Below are 20,074 nucleotides of genomic sequence, written 5' to 3' on the forward strand. Positions count from 1 at the left end.
GAACAATTATTTAGATAATCATGCTCAAAGGAAGAAGAAAAGAAAAAATAAAGTTCTACTGCTTTATGATCTTTAGAGTCAGATTTATTTATTTTTTTGCTTCTAAAGATGGGGAAAAATTGTAAAGATGGTCAGTTGGTAATCCACAAATCTGATACAGTCTCCCTCCTGATTATTTTTTCTGGTCCCTGATATCCCTATAAACATTTCATACTTCATGGTCTACAACAGGAAAGCTCTGAATCCATGTTGAGAGTAACATTATTAACAAGTAGCAGTGTGTGTGCAGCAATGATTCACACCCACATCTTGAAAAAAATAGTGATCACCAAGGGCAGAATATTTAATAAGGTAAGGGAGCTTGTTTCAAGAAGTGTGAATACAAACAGAGGTAAGTGATGATCACAAAAGTTATACCCTGATATGCATTTGTGCCAGCATATCTAGCTACAATATACAATGATGAGACAATGCATCCTAAGTATTATTTCAGATATTATTTAATATCTGGTTGTATATATTTAAATTTCTAATGATTTTACAGCAGAGAGAAAAAAAACGTATTTATTCGCTAAAATGAAAACATTATTGTATTTAGCAATAAAACTTACCATTTTCATGTCTTTAAAAGCCACATAGTAAAAGTTTGTTCAGAGATAGATGACCCAGTTGGATCTACCAAAAATGCATTATAAAAACAGTGGTGATACATTTTTTGTGCGCTTTTTACTCAAGTGGCTATTCCATTTTTACTTTCATTTTTGAATGCATCACTTTTTCCTTCTAGTGGACAATAAAAATGCAACAAATAAAACAACCCCTCCTACACAAAATAAAATTGTGAAAAGATCAGTAGACATAGGTCAATTCAGTCATTTCTTTCCTTTACTATTGTAGCACTTTTTCGGTGAGGCATTGTTGGAGCAAGAAGGTTTGTTAGTGGAAGACCTGACTGTCATGACACTACCCTGTTTGGGATTTATGTTTAAGCAACTCGTATCAAATTTTGCAGGAGCCCTAGAATGCATGACACCAATACAAAATACCATTTTATACCAAATCCTGCTCCAATTAATGCAGAGCAGAACAAACAATGGATTTTTGAAAGACTCCAGCATAATCCTCCTTTCTCATACAACACTATAGATTGTTCCCTTGTTGCAATTACTGTGCACTCCTGGACAGGTACAGGTTGCTTGAAGGCAAGATACAGAAAAGTTTAATCTAGCTATGAATAGCTAGACATTTTAACATAATAAGTCAATTGTTACCAGGGCAGTGTGGTGGAAGAGGAAAACGTTTTAATGCAGTTCTGGGAAGACTCTTTCTGTACCCTTCTCTCTTTTTAGAAGGAACAGAACAGTGATACTGTGTTTTATAATACATGTGGTTTTGTAAATGCCTATTGCCATTTAGTATTGTAATTGATTATAATAACTACAAAACATCTGGCATGTACTTTAAACATTATAAATATGTATATTTATGTTAAATATTTGTTTCTCTTTCTGAAGGACTGTCTTGCATTTTGCCGGATCTGTTGAGAACTTCTTCACTCTCTTTTTGGGTCAAAGGCTCCACTTCCTTGGAATCGGCATTCTTTATGGCATTCTGCCTTTCATCTTCTAATTTCTTCTCTTTTGCCAAAAGTCTATAATTGATTGCATTTCCAATGAACAGCCAAATGCTTGAAACAACAACAATTATACCACAGACAAAATACATATATTTGTAGTCTTTGGTTATGTCCACAAGCAAACCTGAAAGATTAAAAAAAACAGAAAGAAAGTAACCTCAGATAACATAAAAGATAAGTTTGCCTTCTTAACAATTGGAAAGAAGGGGTGAACAGTATGTGCAAAGCATAAAATGTTTTTGAAGTTTCAAGCATACAAATTTTTCCTTTAAAAAAAGGTTTCTGTTTTTAATATGCATATATCCATATATAGTGAAACACAGGACTGAGAAGAGAGGATCATGTGTTGCAAGCATGCCATTATGTTTGAAAGCAGCTGCTACCTAAAAAGGTTTTGAGAGTAAGAAATGTCATAATAAGAACTGTTACAATCTGCACTGCTTTCAAGTAAACCTAACTACAGTACTCCACATATACAATATTCACTGATAGCAAATAATATATTAAAATACATATAAGTAGTGTTTTAGAAAATTAGGTTGATTTATCAATAAATGATGTTCATCTTGAATAGAAAGGTTAGATTTATGTGTGATGGATTAGGGGAAAGAAAAAGAAAGAAAGAAAGAAAGAAAGAAAGAAAGAAAGAGAAAGAAAGAAAGAGAAAGAGAGAGGGGGGGTGAAGGAAGGAAGGAAAGAAGGAAGGAAGGAAGAGAGGAAGGAGTCAACGTTCCCCTTAAAAAGATGGTTTCAGTTATTCCCAATCCATCTGAGTGGATGACTGAGTAAAAAGAAGTAGCAGGAAGAGAAACCTATGTTTTGCCCCATGGCTTCTGTTTGGATGCCACAGGAACAGAGAGAAGATAATGTGGTGGACTGCATTCTGCCATCCCTGATGAGTATGTCCCCAGCTGGCTCTTGTGTGGGAAGTTCCACTGCCATTCTGCTGAGGCTTGTGGGAACTGAATAGTAAGGTTGCAGTTGGATTCTGCCTATTCGGGACTACTACAAGACTTCAAATATAACCCAACATTTTGATGGCTCAGTGCTACAGAATCACTAAAAGCCAACCTAGTTGTAAGATTTATTTCTTTATTCAACTTCTATCTGCCACAGTAAGAATGGAATAGAAAGTCAAGGGAGAGCAAAGGAACATAGGAAGATATTTTATTCTTAATATAACTTTTAATTAATACAATATTACCCTACAAAGACCAGCAGCAGCTCTCCAGAATTATATTAGAATATTATATTAATTAGAAGTGCTTTTTTAATGCAAACATGCTTAGTCTTTACTTTAGGTAAGTATTATAATATTAAAAAGGAAATATAGACAAGGTAAATTAAACCTTTGATTTATGTCCCTTGCATCAGTGATAAAAATCATACCTTCTAAGTACATGATAGATTTATTCTGTCTATATACAGTTGACAGTAATCTTACATATGCCATATACAGTATATTATAAAGATAAAAATAGATGGAGAAGAATCCAAGATACTTCAGACCAAAATAATTAAGAACAGTAGCACCTAAAAAGTGGATTTCATAAATCTAATCTGGTGTTTCAAAAAGTAATAGGATTTGGACGGCACCCAAAGAGCTCAAATCCATGCTTTGCCCAATGAGTATATCTATGCACTCACTGTAAATATGTGAATTAAAAGAAACCTGTGGACTCAATATTCTAGGTACATTGTTGCACTTGCTCAGATTTATGTACTGCATTGATATAAAAAGATTCACAATGTACATGCAAACAGGATGAAAAGACAAACCAGGCTATGTGGGGTGAATTTTGGATGCAACCCCACCTCCTGCTTATATAAAGATTTAAGACATTAACATTTTTAAAAAAAAACAACTTTTTTTCACATTAACTTTCTGATGCCATCAATTTTGTATGAATAATGCTAAACAAGCCTATAGACTGACAATTCTCTTCTTACCAGTCAATGCTATTTGTTCATTTCAATATGTGTAAATAAAGAGTAAATCATATATGCTAACAGAGTTCTTAAAATGTCTTATCAACACTCATTCATAGCCCACGATAAAAAAAAAAAGTCAAAAGTCTTAATTCTAGAAAGATAGATGACTAGAGATGTTACACCTCACCGGGGAGAACTATATTCATTGAGTTATTTGCAGACATGTAAAAAAAATAATTCTTGCTAATAATAATAGTAATAACAATAACAAGTGAAGAAGATATAGATGGCTAGAGAGAATAGAATCTTCTTTAATGAGAAAGAGCAATCCATTGAAATGTAGGCTCTATTGGAAGAACTATGGGTACAGTAAATATATTTGACATACTAAAATATAGTAACATTTTATACTGACAGAAGGAAAATGAGTAGATGAAGAAACATATCGCTAGAGATTGAGTCCAGGAAGTAGTATGTTTGGAATGAAATAGAATGGGGAAAGTAATTGCATATCTTCGCACAAAGTACCAGATCAATGTTTTGGGTACACATTCTTATTATACAAATAGCTTAAGATGTCAATTGTATCATCATCACCTTCATCATTTCCATACTTACCTCCCATAGGTGGGCCTAAAAGGACAGGGCAGCACTCCACAATTGTGACGAGTCCTACTGCACTGGAGAATCTTGGTGCACCAACAAGATCCATCAATGTCTCAAAAAGGACACTGCTAACCATTCCAAATGCAAGTCCAAAAAGTACAGCATACACAACCAGGCCTGTATAGGTTTCAGCCAATGGGCACAGGATGTGGCAGACCCCATTGTACAAAACAGCAAAACTAAAGAAGTACTGGATTTTGGGCCGGATGTATTTCGAGTTTGCAATTAAGCCCATTGATGGCCTGGCAAACATATCTACAAAAGCTAGGATAGAGAGTAAAAAAGCTGCTGAATATTCATCAATTCCTTTATGCTTGGCATAAGGAGCTAAGAACACAATTGGGGCAAAGAAGCCAAGAAACATGATAACATTTCCAGACAAATAAATCAAGAAGCCTCTGTGTTTGAAGAGGGTTAAATCTAAGTATTTGTTGATGGTTTGCCAGACCGATTTCTTGTCATTCTTGTGCAAAGTGGAATCTTCAGTTGCTTTTTCCACATCTTTTTTGATAACCTGCACAGGTTTTGGTCCAACAGGCCTCATAAGTGACCCAGCCACGCAGCAATTTAAAAGAAGTCCTCCCAGAATGAGGAAACTTCCTTTCCAACCAAAAGCATTAAAAAGAAACTGATTCAGGGGTGCCAGAGTACTTAGAAAGACAGGACTTCCTGCCATGGCCAGTCCATTAGCAATGGGACGCTTTTTATAAAAATATTTGCCAATCATCGTCAAGGCAGGTTGCAAGTTGAAAGCCAAACCCAAACCTAAAATAATAGCAGAAAAAATAGAAACATTACTGCATTTAATACACTGCAACAAATCTCTCCAAATCAATCAAAATTGCCTCTCCCATCTCCTCCTGCCCATATGTGAAAATTCCAATATGTAATTCAGAAGAAAGATCTTTCAAAAAAAGCCACTGATACTGGCAAATAAAAACAAATAGGCATTGCTTCCTGCATGCTTAATGTCACAAATCTGCCACAGTAGATTTCACTCACTCATTTTCTTCTATGGCTATGCAATAAAAGCAAAAACTTTAGCAATGGCCAATCCAAGTTGCAGACAACAGAGTGACAGGGGAACAATGATAACAATACCTTGAACACACTTTTTGTATATTTTACTATGCTATAATCCAATTTGTTCTTATTGCACAGGAGTTATTAAATGTCACTTTTCTATAAAATGGATAGATTTTAGAAATCTAAATCCTCTGCCTTTAGTTTTATCCTTTACTTAGGTTTGAATAGGAACACATAAAATAAGCTTCAGATAATTAATACACATGGGCTATTACACAGCAAATGCAACTCTCAGTTTTCACCATGAAATCTGGAAATACACAGTAGTTTTCTCTATGCAGATACAAGGATCTCTGCAAATAGAGCAGAAGGGACTGTCCCAAGCATGCAAACAGTTCATTTACCCCATATATAATTATATAGTACTAGACATAAAAACATGTGGGAACCTATTTTTCCCTATACTACCACCCTCTATTGTTAAAGGCAATTTTATGAAAAAATACATGTTTGTGATTAATGAAACAAGTTTTGCTTTGTTTTGCTTATATGCTAATAATATGCTAAAAAAGAAGTCCTCCCAGAATGAGGAAACTTCCTTTCCAACCAAAAGCATTAAAAAGAAACTGATTTAATTTGGTAAGTCAACTTTGGTAAGTCAACTGATTTCATTTGGTAAGTCAATTTTATTTTTCAATTCCAATTGTAATAATAATTCTAACTGTCATGAGAGTTGTTGTATATCTTTCTTTGGATAGAAAGGTATCATAAAATGTGTTCTGCATTGACTTAATCTGTATTTCTCCTATGGGGTTTCAGACAACCAGGTCATTATGACTGAAGTTGGTAAACAGCTGAGTGTACTGCAAGCAACAGCTAAACAGCTGGGTTTTAATGCAGAATTACTTAAAAGTCAATTAGTTTAAACTGAATCTTGAAGCTGGTTATGATCCAACTTGCCTGAATAGTGAATTGGGAGTGAGACAAAAATTCTAACTATATATATACATGGTATATATAAATTATCAATCATGGTCAAGTAATCATCATGTGTGGATCAGTGACTATTGCATAAGTATGTTTGGTAAACAGGTTGATCCAATTTTCCAGAAAGTAGCTGACCAGCAAAAAAAATATTTTGAATATATTTATAAAGCTATCAATGCTTTAACTTTGAGAATTCAGTGGAAAGGAAATTCTATTAAGGACAATAGAATATATGTTATATTTGGGCTTCAGTACATTGTTTCATTCCCTTTAAGTTTACTTCAACCTTTTTGGTCAGAATTACCTGTCCTTCAAATGCCCCAAAAGGCCACTTTTAGAATAAACTTGGTAATAGAAAATGGCTATTTTGGCATGTTATCTAAACTGAATTCTTTATAAGGATACCTGCAGTAGAATGAGAAACTAAAAGAACCAGTATAAAATTGAAAGTCAATGATTATGATAAATACTGCCAGTAACCAATCAATTATTCTCCTGTAATTGTAAAATATTGCAGAAAGAATTATGCAAAACCCACGACATCCTAACCTGAAGAAAGGAATGAACCAATCAATTAGAAACAGAATCCAAAGATGCATGCTGAAGGAGAACATCAGCAGAATCAAATAAAAGGACATTGTTACATTACCTCCAATTACACCAACACATATGTAAAGTTGCAAGACACTGTTGCAGAACGAAGAGGCAATCATTCCAAATGAAGCCAGAATCCCTCCAGCAATCATGATTGGCCTACTGCCATATTTGTTCACCAAAATACTGCTTACAGGACCTATGGACAGGAAAACAAAGATTGAGCTATTTTCTGAAAATTAAATAAACATGGATCTTTTCAATGATTGAAATAAAGTCTTTGTGCTTAGCCCATAAAACGTTCATTATATGCTTATTAACATCATTCACTATTGACACAATCAGATAAGCATGCATGCACTATGGCCACCCAATCTAGGTATGCTGGAGCCTTCTATGAAGCAGGATAAAGCCATTGGTTACATACAGCACTATGAGATATGTGTTTGTGGCCAGCTTTCATCCCCGAGAACAAGGGTAGAACAATTCTATTGGGGTCCTGAGAAGTCTTCCATCAAAGACCTTACTGTCTATCAGGCATAATCAGATTTTGGCAGTGTGTCCCTTTGGTTTTGGTTTTTTTCCATTCCATGGGCTTTAATTAGCTGTAGCTTTTCTTCCTCCCTCTTTTGCCATTCTTTCTATCCGAAAGGATAATTTACAACTAGGTGTGGATACTTAAGACAAGGTATGTGAATCAAAGAAATGTTGATTTGAGTGGCATGTATATTTGGATTTGCCTTAGGAAGCACAAGGGCTTGGGATGGTACCAAATGAATCTTTCTTTATTTGCTCCTTCAATGATCTGCCCGAGTGGTTCTTTCTTCAGGCAAAGGAGTGATAAACAGACCCAGCTGTATCTCAACCTACAGATTGGCAAAATATGTTTAGTCATTTGGGCACATAAAATCACTCTGATTGGCATGAAGATTGCCCAGCTGAAATGGGTCTGCTAAATATCCAAACTGGCCTGTTGTCTGACACATTTGGAAAACTTTCTTCATTGTGTTCTGCTTTCTCAGAATGCAGCAGTATTGTCAGTCTGAGCTTTGTGTCCATTACATTTAATTAAAGTTGAAATGAAGGAAAAGAAATCAAAGCACTGATTGGAACATTTAAAGCTAGTCCTGAAAATGACTCTGGAATAAAGTGAAATGTCAAACACTGCTTTCAATTTTACAAGAAACCCATCGATATTATCTAAGGCAGTGATGGCAAACCTTTTAGAGAACGAGTGTCCAAACTGCAACCCAAAACCCACTTATTTATCACAAAGTGCCAACGCGGCAATTTAACCTGAATAATGGGGTTTTACTACCTAAAATAATGATAAACAAGTTCAGCTAGTTGTTCTAAGAAGAACATGATAAATGCACATTTATGCCCCTTCATTTTTTCCTGCTTTTGAAATATTATGTTTTGCAACAATAAAAAAGAAAAGGTTTTGTAACATCATTTCTCTCTTTCCCTCCCACTCTTTCCCTTTCCCTCTCTCTTCCCTCCCTCTTCCTCTGTCTCTTCTCTCCCTCTCTTTCTCTCCCTCTTTCTCTCTCTCTGCCTCTGTTTCTCTCTCTTTCTCTCCCTTTTTCCCTCTTTCCCCCTCTTTCTTTCCCCCTCCCTTTCTCTCTCTCTTTCTCTCGCTCCCTATCTCTTTCTCTCTCTTTCCCTCCCTCTCTCTTTCCCTCCTCCTCTTTCTCTTGCTTTGTCTCTCTTTCCCTTCCTCTCGCTCTTTCTCTCCCTCCCTCTCTCTGCCTGTTTCTCTTTGTTTCTTCCCCCTCTCTCTTTCCCTCTTTCTCTCTTTCCCTCCTTCCCCCTCTCTTTCTTCCCCTCCCTCTCTTTCTACCTCTTTTTTTCTCTCTCTCTTGCCCTCCCTCCCTCTCTCTCTCCCTCCCCCCACAACAAAACCAGTGAACTCTTCTTAGAAGGATCTACTCAGGAAATTGGAGGACAAACTGAACTTTTCAGAGTGACTGCAAACTTAGGAGAAGGGAAGCAAGCGGAGTCTCTCTCTCACACACAAACACATGCACTGCCGTCCTCGTCTCTGCACCAGGTCAGCCAAGTCCTTCCAGCGAGGAAAGGTCTCAGCATCTGCAGGGTTCCCACTGCCCACCCCAGGGCAGACCTTTTCCAGGCACCCTGCCAAAGTCCCAGGGTGGTCCACCTCCCTTTACCTGGTGGTGTCGCTGGTGGGGGGGGAGGGTAAGGAGGCAGCAGAGCCCAGCTAACCTTAGAAGGGAGACCAGGTGGACTCCTGAAAGGAGACAGGGGAGAGATCCTCATAGGAATATGGCAGGGAAGTGGGGTGAGCATGAAGGATCGCCATGGCATGGGAGGGCGGGAGGGAGCCGGACCGAAGAAGACTAAATCTAGAGAGTCCTCCTCTCCTTCTCTCCTTTCTATTGTTCTGGTGAGGGCTGAAAATTTGCAGAGGTTGATTTGAAAGGCACTCTGCACATGATATGAGACAATCATGCCATAGGAATAGGACACACCAAGGGGACCAAGCACAGGGCAAGGAGGTGGGAAGCAGTGAGGGATCCGTTATTGCTGTAGGGATAGACACACACACACACACACAAACACACCATTCTTTGCAATTAGGTTTCATCAGGTTATTTGCTTGTGTATCTGTAATTTTTGTAAGAAGGCAAGCAAATAACAACTATCGGAGGGAATCGGGGGTGGAAAAAGCGAATGGATGTGGAAGGTTTTTCGAAATATAAGGAAAGGTGGGGGAACCATTCGCAAACAGGACCCTGGCTGTCTATCAACTTAAATGGGAGGCGTGAAATGAAACCACATCTACCAACCAGAGCCCTGTTCTGCCCATCGCTTGTTTTGGGGCGTGTCTGGCAGAATTTCGTCTGTGCTGGGGCGACAGCGCACGTGCCCACACTGAGGGCTCTATGTACCACCTGTGGATTCCACCATGAATCTAAGGCATAAGATTTACATTAATCTTTTCCATTCTAAACAAAGAACTATCTTAATATTTCACTACTATTTAGGAAGTTAAGTAACCTGTACTATAGTTTGGTTAAAAAGGTTCTTCGTTATGATAAAAGTGACCTGAATTCCTGAATTTTAAACTCTTCTTTAAGGCCAAATGCTTCTTGGAATGCTGTATTCATAAATAATCAACACAATCTTCCCAATACTGCTTCTTGGCCATATAAGTACACATAAAAATGAACTTGTTTGTATCTGCAAAGCAATACTGTGTCTACTTATCCGTAAGAAAGAAAGAAAGATAAATTAAAGAGTGAAAGAACACCCTAGCATACTAAATGGGAAGGCAGGAAACCATTTCACCAGTTTGCCTTTTTGTCAGTGGGTGATTTGTGAACAGTTATCCACTATATGACCAAACAAGCTCCATGCCAGCTATTTCGTAAGGCTACATGATCCTCTCTTAATATTCCTAAACTCTACCAGCTTCTCCTTGGTCAGTTTTTCTACTGTAGCCTAAAATTTCCATTTCAGATGCATGGGGAAAGAGAGACTTTCTGGGTCAGGAGTTTCTGTACTGCTGGTGAGTCATAGGAAACTTGATCATCCAATAGTATTTTCATAGTTTTTCAAACTGTTTTTCGACATTATGTGAAAAATTTCTGGTGGGGTTAAAATGGGAATTAAAGTGTTTTGTATTATGGAAGCTGTTTTTGTGTCCCACCCCCCACCCCCATTCATGGGCTTCAAATGCTTGCAACCTTCAAATCCTGCAAAAACTGCAGTTTTAGTAATTGACCATTTTGCACTCAAATTTTAGTGGCCAATTGAAGGAACAATTCAACAATAGGAAATCATCTTAGGGTTTTCTGCAACAGCAAATTAAAATATTAAACAAATTCCTTCTATTCTATCTACCTTTATTTTTATTGCCTTTCTCTCCCCCCACCCACATCTATCTCTCATCTCTATCTCAAGACTGAGAAAAAAGAGGAATATTATCACTTTACTGATCACATAAACATATTTTCCAATAGGGATTTGCAGGTAAGGTGACACTATAATTGTCATTATCCCTAACTATTATCAACCACTTATAGACCTGATGGCAGCTGTAGATCAGGAAAAGCATCCATAGGTTCAAAAGTGATGAATGTATGTCCATTTAATTGGATTTGCCAAGAACTGTGTATCTTCTTTAAATGTTTAAAATTATACAAAAAATTATGCCTAGGTATCAAATACATACAATAATATACATTTATATTATGAACATATAGTCAAGGTTAGAATTGCTATGCACAAATGCAATTGCGTATCTAACAATTTCTATTATTTGTTAAGAGATAATGTCTGCCTCTTTTTATAAACAAATTTTTATTTTTTGGAATTTCATGCCCTGCTGGTCTTTGACCTACAGGCACCCGATAGGGCAGGAAGCAGAGTATGGAGTGCTAGGGGTGGCCAGGCCTTGAAAGGCCCAGAGCAGACATGCATGTCTGTATTAGGTCTTCCAGGACCTTATTTTTATTTTATTAAATATTTTTTTAGTTTTAGTTTAAAACTGGTACAACATCTTTCTTAATATATCAATCAATTACAGATAATACAGAAAAAAAACAAAGACAACAATCAGAAAAACAAAACAAAACACAGGTATCTATTATGAAAAAATAGGAAGTATATCAACTGGTTACAACATGTTTTGGTGCTTCTCTTCGATTGACTCCTATTAATTCAAGTATCTTAACTCGAATATTTGCCATATCAACATCATTATACCTCCGGTTTTAATTATTATAATTATTTAAACATCCTTCATCCTTAGTTATGCTAAGGAATTAGTCCATAACACATGCTGGCAGTTCATTTACTTATTTGTAAAATCCTCTATTATCATCAAATCCTCATATTCTATTTTAACTAGACATCCATAATATTCAATTATATCATATATCCTAACATTTTCCCAATATTGATTAACATTTAATTATATGGATTTTATTTAATTTTTTAATAGTGCTAATTATTATAATTAATACTCTTTATGTATACCCTAAAGGTATTTTCTCATATCCAATTGTTAGTTATCATATCGACTCCACATTATATACATTACTATTAATATCAATTATTATTCAGCAATATCTGTTACACAAAAAAGCAATTAGATTTAGCTAATTTTCAGTTATATTCATCAATCTATCAACCAATTCCAAATTATATATATTGCTATCTATATCAATCATTATTCAGCTATATCTATTACAAATTGAAGTAATCCGATCTTGATTCTATTTTAGCTAAACATCCATAATATTCAATTATATCATATATCATAACATTTTCCCAGTATTAATTAACATTTGATTGTATGGATTCTATTTAGTTTTTTAGTAGTGCTAATTATTATAGTTAATACTCTTTATGTGTAATCTAAAAGTATTTTCTCATATCCAATTATTAATTATCATGTCAACTCCACATTATATACATTGCTATCAATATCAATTATTATTCAACAATATTTGTTACACAGAAAAGCAATTAGGTTTAACTAGTTTTCAATTGTATTCAACAATCTATCAGCCAGTTCCAGATTATATATATTGCTATCCATATCAGTCATTATTCAGCTATATCTATTACAAATTAAAGTAATCCGATCTAGCTAATTTTAAATTATATTGTCCCATCTGTCAGCCTGTGTCCCTCCAGCCACAAGGTTTCTTCCGTCCAGTAGCCATTCGTTGAATAAATTTACCAAATGTTTCCATAAGCAAGTCCAAACAAAAATATTTCGGCACCTTTGGATTCTGAATGTCAGTGATGAAATAATAAAGTTGTTCTTGGCTTATAAAACTTCCCAATTTAACTTTAATTCTCAAGGGTGGATTCTCCATTCCTTCTGCACACTGTCTCTTTAAATGAGACGTCTTTATGGCTTCCCCCTTCTTCTCTTCCTCTGAGATAGACCAGACACCATTTCTCACATTTTCCGTTTGTGTTTCAGGAACATTTAAGCATTCAACGTTCTCAGTTTTAGCTTCATATTTTAGAATAAATTGATCCAGTTTTCTTTCCAATCTTTGGTAAGAATGAAAAAGTTCTCTACACGCAGAGAAAAGAGTCTGAAATGAAGTCTTGGAGGTATCTTGGGACGCCATGATGTGTCGTAGTTAAAATAGAGGCTCTCTTTTTTTTTTCCCCAGAGGCTTCAAAGCACTTTTACTTTTTTTTTTTTTTTAGTCTCTTACCGGCTGTCAATCTTATCTAGTTGTAAACAGAGCTGGATAGTAAAGTAATAAAAATGTCGAATCGTGACGGGCTAGTTAGTAGGAGATAAGTTTTACGATCCACTTAGGGAGATTCAGAGGGGGGAGAATATCGCGGAGTTTCTTGAAGCATTTAAGAGGTAAAGTAACCACCAGTCATAAATCCATTAGAAAAGCTAATTCGCCGCTGATCTTCTTGTTGTTTGGTTTTTAATTAGCTTAATTTTTAACAGGAACAATCTCTCTTGGATAATAAAATCAGCTTACCAGATGATATCACTTCTTCCATTCTTAGGGGCGACCTGCAGTTTCAGTTAGCACAGAGCTAATCCAAAAAGGAATTGGCACGGGGAGTTAATACCCTCCCCCAGAGATTTGCGATTATCTCTGGGGTCCTGGGTCCCTCCCCACCTCCACTGTCGTCTTCGGGACAGCTGGGGTTCAAAGAACCCGTCCAAAAATCCTTTGGTATAGAGGAATTTCAGGAGTAGCCTAAAACTCCATCTTCTCACTGCTAAGCCCCGCCTTCTTCCCTTCCAGGACCTTAATGACCACTTCAGGGCCTGCAAGGATGGGAGTTGTTAAACAAGGTAACCACATAGCATCTTACTTAAAAACCATCACAACCTGCAATCATGATGTGCAGCTTCATTATAGTCATAAGTCAAGGACTACTTGTAATCAAATCTTAAGTCCCATCAAATGCTGATCAACAATTTTAGGGAAAGAATCATATTCCTAACTCTGTAGTCAGGAGCTAAGAATATGGGTTATGAAATTAACTTTTCTTGTTAATTCAATAACTAATAACTATGTGCTGCTACAGAATTAAATGTATGACCACTGAGGATTGTTTTCATAAAAATCTAAAGAAAAATACTTTAGGTAATGAAATAGTGCTTTCTCTTCAAAAGTAGCAATTCAAGACTGTCTCAAGGTATTTTGCTGCCAAAGGCAAAATAAAAGAAAGGCATGAAAGATACTGACCTGCTGACAAGAGACCTTCTTTAAGATTAGGAATTGAACAGTGCCTTGTGCAGCATCTGAAACAGCAAGGTAGCATCAGTGGCCCAATGTTTTTTGAGGGCTCTGGTAAAGTGAATCATTTGGGGCTCCTTATTTTTCTTAGATATGTGTGTGCATCAGTGGTGGGTTTCAAAAAATTTTGGAACCTCTTCTGTAGGTGTGGCCTGCTTTCTGGGTCTACTGGTGGAACCTCTTCTAACTGGTTCGGTAGATTTGACGAACCGGTTCTACCAAATAGGTGCGAACTGGTAGGAACCCACCTCTGGTGTGCATGTATATACAAGCAAACGTACACCCACAGAGTTTTTTCTACACTATTCTGTAAACACTGGAATATCCAGAGAAATACAAATTCTGAAGGACAACTCATTCTATTCTGATGCTGACAGTTGTCCAGGAAATAGCAATTGTATTGATTCACTTAAAGATGCGGAAGAAAGAGTTTTCCATCAGCAACAGAGCAATTTTGGGATATAATGTGGCTTCCTTTAAAATATAAAGGAAATGTTTTGGTGCTGTCTTCACACTTGTATACAGTGCTCGTTGAAAAAGCATTTCTTCTGCAGTGAACAGAAAACCAGAAAGATTGAACTACAGATAACTTACTAGTGGATTAGCAAGAATAAGTCTGCAAGAATATTAAATATGCTCTGGCAAGTAGCCTAAACTATTACTTAGAAATATATTAGTGTAATAACATTCTTGTTAAATTCCTAGAGCTTTTACTTAAAGCTACATTTTGAGCCCTGCTTGCCAATTCAACAAATTGGTGACACACAGCTTGCATTAATCTCTTATCTGTCCCACCAAATTAACAAAAGAAATGTCTTGCAACAATCTCTGTTACATCTCCTGTTTGCTTTTTTCTTATATTGAATAGTCCCAATTGTTGTATGAAATGCTTACATATGTTTAAATGATGCACAATGTTTTCTGCTTTCTTTTAACATACAATTTTGCATACAATTGTGTTAATGAGAGATCAGTTTTAAGAAAAGGCAAAGAAAAAAAACCAATAAAGAAAGATTTCCTTGACAACAAATCCATATTCTGATGGGTCTCAGCTAGAATTACATTTATCTACCCAAATACATTAGGATAATCTATTAATTTATGAAAGAATGAATGATACTCCAAGAATCTAAGTATGTATTTACTTACTTACTTACTTACTTACTTACTTACTTACTTCAAGAATCTAATTATATACAAATTATATTTATTTCAAATACTATTTTTTTATTTATGCATCAAGAATGCAACATCTTCTAGTAATAATAGGAATTTTAAACTATACTTTTAAACACTTCATATGCACACACTCACTCTCTTACTTACTCAGACCTTCCTATTTTTCCTTCCCTTCCCACTCAAATAAGTGAAATATGGCTCACAATCTTGTGATAACATCATGACAATGATGTGCAATCAGGGGAGGCAGGGGAGGCAGAGCCTCACCACTGTCATCGTGAAAAAAAAATGTAAAAGGAAAAAAGCACAGATTTTTTCATCCTCAGCGGCCATGCAGGAGCCGAGGATGAATCGCATGAAATCCTGAAATCCTGTGCGTGTCACCCCAAATGGCTACGCGTGTCAGCACTGACACGCGTGTCATAGGTTCGCCATCACTGTTTTATGATCACTCGAGCAGAGTTAAGCAAGGGTTAAAAGCCTAAAAATTCCTGACATAGATGAGGCACGTCGTTCTCCTGCCTCCTCCTGTAGAGGGCACTTTTTAGAGGCTTTTTTAAACAGTTAAGCAGAGTCATCCACGGTGACTCTGGCAGCAACTAGCTCAGCCTGACCTCAGCTCTTGCCTTTTTCCTTTTACATTTTTTTTCTTTTCATGATGGCAGGCAAGAGCAGAGTTGAAATCCTCTCTGAAACAACTGGAAAAAGTACGTGTGGGTCGGAGGGAGGGTGAGGAATTCAAACTTCATCCTCCTGATGCAGGGCTTTGGGCAAAGGCTGGAGGGAAGTGCTCTTCCTCCCCAAGTGCAGTTTGATTGCAGGCAGAGCCACATTGTCTTTTCAAACCTGTAATCAGTGAAGCTGGGCTGGATCCTTCCGGGGCTGGGGCAAAGTGTGTGTGCTCCAGTATGGCTCTTTGACTGGCTTCCTGACTCCTCCTGTGGTCTCCCTGACTCCCTCCAATCCAACTCTCTGTGTGTGTGTGTGTGTGTGTGTGTGTGTGTGTGTGTGTGTGTGTGTATGTGTTTTTGAGAGGGGGAAGGGAGGGAGAGAGGGAGGAAGGAGGGGAAGGGAGAAGAAAAAGAAAAAGAAAGAAGGAAACTTATTTCTCAAAGGAGAAAAACAAATGCTGTCACTTTAAATCGGAACTGAGCATGCCTGGCTGTGGAATTCTGGGAGTTGAAGTCCACAAGTCTAAAAAAATTTGTGTCAGTGCCTCACCAGCCATAAACCTCACCGCACGTCACTGCATCATGAGGTATATGAGATAATTTAGTTTATCTTATTAATCACATTTATATTTATACACCATCTCTAAAGAAGCAACTTAGTTGCTAGGGAAGTTTCCAAAGTTGTGAGATCTAGGGTAGGGGTGTCCAACATTAGCAACTTTAGTATTTGTGGAGTTCAACTCCCAGAATTCCTCAGCCAACATATTCCCCTGTTCTAGATCCTCAAGAGGCTGCTGAAAAAGCTCATCACATCTTACCAACTGAGATCAAGTAATAAATTGAATTCAAGGACTTGAAAAGAACATATTAAGGGGTAGTGGAACATAGTCCATATGCAAACATTGATTTGCTGACACCAACATATTTAACGGATCAATTTCTTTCTTAAAAAAATGTAATAAACTGCCAAATAAATACCTTTCTGTAATAAATATTATCTTGCTATAATAAATGTTTTCATTCAGTTGATCAACTGTTGCTGTGTATTCTATACCATTAACAGCATAATTGGCTGTTTAAATAGTCAAAAGTCACATCTCTTTGTGGTCTTTACATTCATAATCCATGTTCTGTCTAGTCGCAGAGATATCTATGTGCACAAGGAGAATTTAACTTCAAAATTTTTGTTGATTGCAAATGAAAATATAGAAAATATATTGTTTTTAAAGGTTTTAGGAACAAGAAGAGCTGATTGCAAATGTGCAAATGCAAGCAATTGATTGTGCATCAGTAATGCTCAAATCATTCAATGTGTAACATTGGGAAGGCTTAAAAGGTATTTGGACACTTCTCATGTCCTTATATCATGGCTTTTCATCTCTCAATTTAAAAATAAATGTGAAGGAAAAGGGGAGATTTTAAACTGCCACCATTTATTTTATCCACACCAATCATCCATTATTATTTTTTTAGTACTGTAGACCTGCCATGAGAGAGTTCAGGTTTAAATTATGCACTATGCATGATTTTTCTTCCATATTTGTTTTTAAACAAAAGCATCAAAAGCCAATAACCTTTAAGAATTAAATTAAAAAATTGAGGAGAAGTAACAGAAGGAAGACTAATTCCACACTAAGTGAGAAATCAAATAAGTTCCTGATCTGGCAACTTTGTTGTCCAAAAGGTAGAGGAGGGAACTAGAGGGATAGTCATACTGGACTTTATACCTACAAACAGAGAAGAAGTGATAGAGGGAGTTGAAACTGCAGGAAACTTGGGAAAGAGTGACCATGTCCTACTAGAATTCAACACAAGACAAACACAAGCGATAGAACATAATGATGCTAGAGTCTTAGATTTTAAAAGAGCTTTTAACAAACTTAGAGAAAACATGGGAAAGATTCCTTGGATGAAAATCCTAAAGGGGAAAACAACTCAAGAAGCTTGGGAAACTGAAAGATATGATCATAAAAACCCAGTCCAGCATAATACCACTGAAAACAGAAGGGAAAAAATCCAAGAAGAAACCAGCATGGTTGCACAAAATTCTCTCTGACAGACTAAAAGACAAAAAGGACAAGTACAAAAAATGGAAAGAGGGACACATAACTAAGGCTGATTATCAGTAGATAGCCAGAACATGCAAAGATGAAGTCAGAAAAGCAAAGGCTCAGAATAAACAAAGACTTGCCACAAAAGTCAAAGATAATAAAAAAAGTTTCTTTTAATATATCAATAACAAGAACAAATTCAAGGAAACGGTAGGTCCACTAAAGAGAGAAGATGGCAAGAAAGTAACAGGCAATAGGGAGAAAGCAGAGCTGCTTAATTTGTTCTTTGGATCAGTCTCTTTAGATTGACCAAGAGTATCGCTTTATTGAAAACTCCAACTAGGCACAGCAGAAGCAAAGTCAGTTCTCGGATTTTCCTGTGAAAACCCACATTAAAACCCCTTTTCCCCTCCAAGCCAACCTCAGTTCATAGTTCACCAACTGAATTCAGTTCTTTTGTTTTGAGGAAAAACTGTCTATGCCAGTCAAACATTCTTCATAACATGACCTTGGTAGATAACATATCTCTGGAACAGAAGACCCTCTTGTATTCCATAACACACACACACACACACACACACACACACACACACACACACACACACAGGAATTCACCACCCCTCCTCCCATCACTATTTGGCAAACTGTGAGCGAAAGCAGATATGGGCCACTATGTAATAGAGTCAAGTTTACAAGGGGTTGGACTTAGACTGTGGAAACATAATGACTCTAGGCTGATGACTCAACTCCACTCAACAACTCTGCCTGCTCTTGTTCTACATAATCCTTTTATTTATAAAATCATAACAATAGAGCAGTCCCTCATACCATTGAACACATGCACATCCCAATATTTTATTATTACTTATTAAAACTAATAATATCTACAGAATACAGTAAGTGGCAGAAAATGAAGTAGCTAAAGTGCCCTGAGAGTTTAGAATTTAAACAGACAGGCAACTGCCACATAATACTCCAAATTTAACTGTTGATAAGAAAGACAAAAATGTCTGGATAGTGGATGTGAGAATAAACCAGGTTATAAACAATCCCACATTGCTATCAGATTCAGGCTTGACAGGTTTTCCCCCTCAACTGAAGGAACATTTCTGCAAGAGACAAAGCACAGTGAGGTTAATCAATGTCAATATCCCCCATCCCTCCACTGGGAGGCCTCTTTAGTTTCTGGGGATCCTTATTGTGGAACTGCTAACCTAGCTGCGCTTACTTTCCTACTCTTCACCCAGGTGGCCTCAGAAAGTGGGTACCCCTTCCAGTACACTAGGTACTTCAGTTGGCCCCTCTGCACCCCTGAGTCTAAGAGTCTCTTTATCTCATAGTGGGCCTGACCCTCAATTACCATGGGTTTAAGGGGTGCTCAGTCTACTGGTTAGAGTTGAGGCTGTGCATGGATTTTAGAGGAATAAACGCCGTATGCATGGAGAACACCTACCTGCTCCCCCTTATGAAGGACATATTGGCCCACTTGGCAAAGATAAAAGGTGTTCACCAAACTGGACCTGCAAGAGACATCCTACCGGGTGCGGATCAAGGAAGGAGCTGAGTGGAAGACGGCCTTCAACTGCCCCCTCAGTAGCTTCCAGTTCAGAGTGATGCCATTTGGGTTGCAGGGAGCAACTGGCAAGGGTGTCACTCAGCATGGAGGGGGCTGCCTGCTGAGCTGGCACTTCGAGGACTGGCTCCTGTTCCGTGGCAGGGTGGTTGGGAGGCATGGTCAGTGAGTGGGTAAGCTCCCTCCATTTAGTGGCTCCTGAGGCTCCTCCGGGATCTGCCTAGGTGATGCAGTCTGTCCTTCCACAGGGCCTGACTCACCCAAGCTCAGCCAGTGTTGGCTGCCATTGCTGGAAGCTCCCACAGGCAGGGCGGAAGCTTCCCCTGGCTATGGAGGAAACTGTGGGCTGAGTCTGTGCTTCAGGCATGGGCCCTTGATGGAGAGTGGGGCACTAGGCCAGCATGGAGACAGGGTTGGCTCCGGTGGCTGTGGCAGGTGAGGAGTGAAGTCTCATGGTATGCAGGCCCAGCTGCAACTCAGGCCATAATTCCCAC

The 20,074-nt window shown here is 37.5% G+C and overlaps 1 protein-coding gene across 1 annotated transcript in view; it reads right to left on the reverse strand.

The window, feature by feature from the left end:
• Positions 1–329: 329 nt before the first annotated feature.
• LOC106551403 (monocarboxylate transporter 2-like) overlaps positions 330–20,074 on the reverse strand; it is a 163,926-nt gene continuing 144,181 nt past the window's right edge. The window contains exons 3-5 of the mRNA XM_087723536.1: positions 6,897–7,040; positions 4,187–4,999; positions 330–1,760 (exon numbers count right to left, since the gene is read on the reverse strand). Coding sequence (XP_087579662.1) covers positions 1,489–1,760; positions 4,187–4,999; positions 6,897–7,040 — 1,229 coding nt within the window. The 3' untranslated portion in view covers positions 330–1,488. The remainder of the gene's footprint in view (positions 1,761–4,186; positions 5,000–6,896; positions 7,041–20,074) is intronic.

This window comes from Thamnophis sirtalis, unplaced genomic scaffold (assembly GCF_051295495.1).
Source record: "Thamnophis sirtalis isolate CommonGarterSnake01/CBP01778 unplaced genomic scaffold, rThaSir2_p1.2 scaffold_9, whole genome shotgun sequence".
Taxonomy (NCBI): Eukaryota; Metazoa; Chordata; class Lepidosauria; order Squamata; family Natricidae; genus Thamnophis; species Thamnophis sirtalis.